A 6,445-nucleotide genomic window follows, 5' to 3' on the forward strand; every position below is an offset into this window, starting at 1 on the left:
TTCCAAGAAAGCTGTTGTTGGTAGCGTCGCTTTCGTGCTGAAGAATATACTGTGGTTGGCACGATGCGGTCGGTTGCGATGAAATTTTTTATATTTTTTTTTGATTTTTAGAATTAAATTTTTGTATTTTTTTCACAATAGAGATTTTCAGTGACCGTCACTTCGCCAGCTTACGATAAACGTTTTATACTCTGATCGTAAAAGCACGACGCCACTCGAGATGGTACGATGTTCTCAATCACTCACCAACCATAATTTATCCAATTTATGGTATAGGTTCTCTGAAGTAGCCAAGACACGACCGATGGGAGTGATGGTTGAGGAAAGAGTCCTTGCTACAGCGACGGAGGGGCGGGAGTCTGTTGATGATACCACGGAAGCACCAGAGCGGAGCGATGCAACCTGTCGTGGTCAGCAGCAGCCTCCGCCGGTGGCGCCTTTATCTTTCTCGTCATCATCTTGGGCAGCAAGGTGAGTTTGCGTTCAGCGGTTTTAGACTAGTACTGGAATATATGTTCGCTTTTTTCAGCTCAGCTCAGCAGTTTCCTCGTTAATTGTATAGTTTACATACGAATTATGGTAGAAGTGCAAAGAAACCAACAAGAATTTCCTAAAATTTTCATATTGTCATCAACACTGTTTCAGATTGTCGCCGTTCGGTAGCGTCTCAAGGGAGAAATACCATCTCACAGACGAAGCCTCTCAGTCGATGGACAGATTTGGAGTGAGAAAAATGCCGGAGGTAGGGATCGAACCGACGACCTTCTCAGGCGGAGATGGTGCCCCCTCCATCGCGCGGAAGGAAGGACTTGCCTACGAATGAGGTGGGAATATTAGCCACCCGAATACTATAATCGTGCGTGAAAAAATTACATTCTCAAATTTCTCTCACAAATTCTCATTACACACTTTCATACTTTCAGCATATGTCACTCTTATGCAAGCAGTGGGCTAATATACTATAGCAATTGATAGTATACTAGCAATACTAGCTTCTGAATTTTCTCGTTTGGTTGCTCTGATGAATGACCGTATTCTGAGTTTAATCTCGGCGTACACAGTAGCGATTGTTGATCTCTTGTTATCTGTCGAGGGAAACCGGAAAAGCTCCTCAAAAGTCGTCACGCTGTTGTTATCGCGATGGGGTCTTCGGGATTTCACTGTGGGAATTTCAATTAACAAATTTACATTCGGCAGGTCGATAGCATCGACAGAGCCTTGGGGGTCTTGCCACATACAGGGCCTAATCAGCGAGCTAAAGCGGCTGTCCACTTTGAAGATTCAGAGTAGGTCGGCGTGTGGTATCGAATAGCAGTAGGGGCAATCTCTGGTACCCATCATCGCTGCCTAATGGGATGTCGGAAATCGAGCGTCTCCGTCACTCCGTCGATGATGCGAATTTGATGCGGGCCTCGGAGGTAGACGCTGGTGCTGGCTGTACTCCTAGACCGGTGTCGCGCAGGTAGAGGCCGCCTTGAAGTCGCTGAGTGCAGCGTTGAAGAATGACCTACTTGTTGATGGTGATTCGGACGAATATGAGGGAGACCAGAGCATGCTGTTGGCGAGATCTGAACCAGGGACCTCTCGGGTATGGGGCCAGAACTGCACGATCAGAGTAGAACGACGACTGTGTCCTATCTTGTAGGATATGCTCGGACAGAAATCGAGAAGCTTCCAGATAGAAGCGGACCACATTCTTGATAAACTAGACGCTGAGTGGGTTTGTTCTCAGTTTAATATTGATGAGGATCCACCGAATCTTTAGTCACATGCATGGTGTGAAACGAGGAAACAGAATCGCTGGTTTCGTCCCGGGCGTGAACATGCCAGCACTAGCGCCAGGTGAGAAAAACATGAGAACATACCGTACGGTATTCAACAATGTTGGGCTAGGACTTGTAAACTGTTCGCCTTCGAAGATAGGGAGCATATCATATGATCCCTTCTTCTGAGTTACCTGTTACTGTAAAAGCGCAATAACAGTCTGAAACTATAGGCGCATTGATTATTAGAAGTCTCTAACTCATACGTCCAGCGTAAGATTCTACGCCTAGCCACATACTTACGATTCACAGTGTGAATTTAACACGCTATGCAGTGGGACGATATGATGGCTACGTTGTATGAGATCACTTAGTGATGTGCGAACGCCTCCCACGTCAGGACCGAATAAGAACCCTCTCGGTAACAATCGATTCATATCTTCCCCGCCGAACATCAATACGTTGAGTACTACTGAGCTGAGCCGAGAGAGATCGGCGGTAGGGATCTTGGAGGACCTTGGGGTTGCTCAACGATTTCTCAGGCGTTGGATTTCCGGTCGGAGATGCCCGGGCAAGTCCCTAGTGCTGAAGCGTCTCAGATTGTGGAAGAAGCGAGGGAGCGACTACTATCAGACGGGAGCGAGAGAATGGTGAGCATTAATTACTCTGGGCGGGACTTGAACCCGCAACCTTTGGATTAGAAGTCCAACGCTCTATCCGATTGAGCCACCAGAGCTGATGTTACGTAATGTAGTCCATATCTGCTATTTTATGCGACATATTCCCTTCATGTGAATCCTATTCGTATGTTTGTTCACCAATGACTCCAACGTGCTTTGCCTCTGACCCAGTATCCGCACGCCCCCTAACCAATTACATTTCCTGAACGGAGGCGAATTCCACTTCTCGTCGTCTTCGAGTACGGCGAAGGTCTGCGACTTTGAAGTTGTATAGTCGCACCATCGTAACGTCAAGTGTAGGCAGTTGTTACTGAATAGTATATCTTCTAGTGTTCAGGAAATGACGGGAATATTTTCAATGATGAGAGAATACCGCATGCGGGGCTCGAACCGGGGACTTCTCTGTTTAGCTTATTTTTTTCTGAAATTCTTGAGAAAATTTTCAGATCTGCCGTGTAGTCGATTATAGCTTTCATCAGACCCGAATCGAGCCTCTCCATTCAGTTAGTGACAACCACTGTTGGCGGCCCTCAATAGAGGAGAAAACACAGGGGAGAGGTGATTCACGAACTTTGAGGGCCACTCTGTTCGGTGTTCACCTTGCCTTGTGTGCCTCAGCTGAAGCACGTCGACGGCAGAGAGTTCAACTCGGAGAGGGCCGTTCTGCGTCCAGTGAAGAGGCAGGGTATTTACAATTGCCGCTTCCGATCCGTATTGTTTACCATATCGATATCTGATACTTTATTTCACGCGCAACCTTGGTCGGACTCGCATTATGTAACATCGTGTTTGTAGGGAGAGTTGGAGGCGCCTCTATTTGAAAATGGATGGTTATCGGACGTACGCTAGTTCTTGGCAGTGTTGGAATATATGTTCGCTTTCCTCAGCTGAGTCCAGGAGTTTCCTAACTAATTATAGAAGTTTACATACAAATTTGGGCAGAAGTGTACAGAAACCAAAGAGAATTTCCTCAATTTTTCTCAGGATTTTCACAAATGTCACCTACACATCTAGTTGATCATGTGCATATTTTCGCACACATGCGTGTTCATTCCGCTTGATCGACATCGAGGGTGTCTGGAATTGTTATGAATATTGCTGAACATGATCTCTGCGCAATACTCTCCCTATTTATCATTTGAATTGCAGTCACCTCAAACAGTCGATATGGAATGATCTTTGCAGGCTTCGGGATATGAAGCAGTTCAGTGCTAACAACACCAACTCAAGCGGGGAGTCGGGGTGTGCGAAGAAGAAAGAGATGGTCTAGAAGTCGACTTGAAAAGAGGCAGTCGAGTTTCTCCATGAGATTTTAAAGATTTCAATGAAGTTATTGATGTTTCGTGAGTAGTGTGTAAATCGTCATGAACCAACATTGAGTCACAGTGTAGATCGTCATCACATTCCGTCGTCATCCCTCGCGAATGACACAGTTAGGAAGCGTAGTCCATACTGGTCAACACAAGAAAATCGTGCACCAATTCACATGGATATACATTACTCTGGGCGGGACTTGAACCCGCAACCTTTGGATTAGAAGTCCAACGCTCTATCCGATTGAGCCACCAGAGCTACTCTATTTGGGATATGAATACTTGTCGTCCTGCTCCGATCTTAACATCCGAGTCTCAAATCATGCAAGGCGCCCATGGTCTCTCGATGAAACGTCTTTTACCCTACTCGGTCCGAGTAGTCTGATGTCTCAACTAAGAATGAATCAACCGCTCGGTTCGGGATTACTATTGAATTGGCTACTATTGGGAAGACCGGATGGAGAGGTGCACCGTGCAGGTCCGCTGCCGTCAGGGGACGGTGCTATCTCCGCAGTGATTGTTCATCCACCTATTTCGTTGACTACCAACGGATAAATTGAACTGCTGAAAGCACCAAGATGGCTGTGGTATGAGCATATATCAAATCAACTCTGCTTTCGCTAATGGAGGTTACCACGAATAGAAAATCTGTCTCTGTAGATGGCCCGTCACGCCGGACCCTGCGATCTCCCTGATGTGCATACTGTACATGTTCTCGTTGGGTGAAAGAGATGCTTTCGCATCGTGACGTCTGAGTGCTCAATACAGCCGATTCAGCTGTATGGAGCGCTTCGGCCCGGCCGAATCGGCCGAGCCGATGTCAAAAGTCTGAATGATTGAACTACCGCATCGAACTGGCTACAAGCGACGTTACTATGCAACACAAGGACTCAGATGTCACAAAAAGATGTCATTGTACCTGGGCACAACTCGGGGGTAAAAATCGGAAATGTTGCTTTCCTGAATGTCGGCAGACATCAGATGGCCTACAATACGACACGGAACGAACAACAGTCACAAAATTGGCGGTCAGTCGATTCAAATGCAATCGCACGGAATATTGGTGCCAGAGCAGATGCTGGGCATTTCCCAGTACTTGCAGTAACTCCCAGCCTCAAGAGAGTTACAGAAAGCATCGCATTGAAGAGAAGATGTAGTTACACTTGGAGTATGGTCAGCACTGGTCTGAGGGGACTCGGTTGTCTGATGAGAACCCTTAGTAGTGGTGGGAACTTCCTCATCGCAACTGCATGGCAGATTGGTCTCCGAACAGACACTCGGGTGCTTCCACGATTTACAGTAAGTTCCGCTCCATACAGAATCACAATAGGCATCGCCAGCTGCACACGAATCTGAGCTTGCAGCAGTAGTGACTTCGGCCTCAGCAGTAGTGGTCCGGACTGCCGAGGTGGTAGTGGTCGCTGCAGACTCAGTGGTGTGACTCGGACTACCCGTAGAAGCCGCCAAAGTGGTAGTTTCTGGTTGGTGAGTAACGGGGACAGTCGTTGTGTGGGCGGGGATTCCGCTAGTAGTAGAGGCCGAACCACAAGAGCATGGCATGTTGTTACCGAAGCATGTACTTGGGGTTGTCCAGTACTTACAGTAGCTACCCGCTGTTATCGATGAACAATAAGCATCGCAGGTGAGTGAACCTTCGCCGCTTGTAGTCGTCTCAACAGCAGCAGTGGTGGTGGTCTCGACAGCAGCAGTGGTGGTGGTCTCAACAGCAGCAGTTGTGGTAGTCTCAACAGCAGCAGTGGTGGTGGTCTCAACAGCAGCAGTGGTGGTAGTCTCAACAGCAGCAGTGGTGGTAGTCTCAACAGCAGCAGTGGTGGTAGTCTCAACGGCAGCAGTGGTGGTCTCGACAGCAGCAGTGGTGGTAGTCTCAACAGCAGCAGTGGTGGTAGTCTCAACAGCAGCAGTGGTGGTGGTCTCAACAGCAGCAGTGGTGGTAGTCTCAACAGCAGCAGTGGTGGTAGTCTCAACAGCAGCAGTGGTGGTAGTCTCAACAGCAGCAGTGGTGGTAGTCTCAACAGCAGCAGTGGTGGTCTCAGCCGTAGTGACCGGTAAACCCGTAGTCACAGATGGGCATTGACACCAACCAAGGAAACGGAAGTCAACTTGAGTGTTGTAATCCTGCATAACAACCTGTCCGTTAGTTGGCACGAAGTTGACCAAGTTACCCTTATTAGCCGTACATATTTGATTGTCGTTCATACCACAACCACATCCACCAGCATACAATTCACCATCAGAAATTGGATCGTTCAAAGGCTTCCTATAAACAGCATCCTCACCATTCCTGTAGTAGAGATAATTATCAGGCGTGACAGTGAAACCTTCAGTACCAGGGATGCCGAGGTTGACGTACATTTTCGAGGCCTGATAAGAGTATGGCAACCAAGCAGTGACACCAGTGTCAACACGAATGTACATATAAGGTGCCAAATAACGGATGCTCGTGGGTTTGTTGAGACCCTCTGGACTATCATAAGGAATACCCTTGATGAGCAAGTTGTTTGGTAGACTAACTTGAGAACCGGCAACCCAACCAAGAGTCTTCCAACCGGTACCATAGGGAATGCGTTCGAAACCAAAGACGCCGTTCCAAGTGTTGGCAGTCACATACAACCTATCAGGATTGCCAGCGGCATAGGCCAAACCAGTATAACCCAAATACATATTATCA

General features: G+C 47.6%; 3 protein-coding genes and 2 non-coding genes across 5 annotated transcripts in view; 2 read left to right on the forward strand and 3 right to left on the reverse strand.

Annotated features, from left to right (window-relative positions):
- Window positions 1-823, forward strand: part of Pmar_PMAR027196 (Calcium-dependent protein kinase, putative) — a gene marked incomplete at both ends in the record, with an annotated part of 4,097 nt that extends 3,274 nt beyond the window's left edge. The window contains 2 exons of the mRNA XM_002775289.1: window positions 277-471; window positions 646-823. Of these exons, the coding sequence (XP_002775335.1) occupies window positions 277-471; window positions 646-823 (373 nt within the window). The remainder of the gene's footprint in view (window positions 1-276; window positions 472-645) is intronic.
- A 532-nt stretch (window positions 824-1,355) lies between these two features.
- Pmar_PMAR027197 (hypothetical protein) lies at window positions 1,356-3,713 on the forward strand (the record flags this gene model as incomplete). The annotated part of the gene is made up of 9 exons (XM_002775290.1): window positions 1,356-1,418; window positions 1,463-1,588; window positions 1,646-1,716; window positions 1,766-1,842; window positions 2,164-2,261; window positions 2,306-2,413; window positions 2,923-3,001; window positions 3,062-3,128; window positions 3,629-3,713. 9 exons carry the CDS (start codon window positions 1,356-1,358, stop codon window positions 3,711-3,713), a joined length of 774 nt encoding a protein of 257 aa, XP_002775336.1.
- Pmar_PMAR027198 lies at window positions 2,426-2,499 on the reverse strand. Its single transcript has one exon. It is a non-coding gene; the product is annotated as a tRNA-Arg (tRNA).
- Window positions 3,714-3,941: 228 nt separating the features above from the next.
- Window positions 3,942-4,015, reverse strand: Pmar_PMAR027199. The gene has a single exon. It is a non-coding gene; the product is annotated as a tRNA-Arg (tRNA).
- A 779-nt stretch (window positions 4,016-4,794) lies between these two features.
- Window positions 4,795-6,438, reverse strand: Pmar_PMAR027200 (protein p60 precursor, putative; the record flags this gene model as incomplete). Its single annotated transcript, XM_002775291.1, has 1 exon — window positions 4,795-6,438. One exon carries the CDS (start codon window positions 6,436-6,438, stop codon window positions 4,795-4,797), a length of 1,644 nt encoding a protein of 547 aa, XP_002775337.1.
- Window positions 6,439-6,445: the final 7 nt, after the last annotated feature.

Source organism: Perkinsus marinus, assembly GCF_000006405.1.
Source record: "Perkinsus marinus ATCC 50983 genomic scaffold scf_1104296956056, whole genome shotgun sequence".
Classification (NCBI taxonomy): domain Eukaryota; phylum Perkinsozoa; order Perkinsida; family Perkinsidae; genus Perkinsus; species Perkinsus marinus.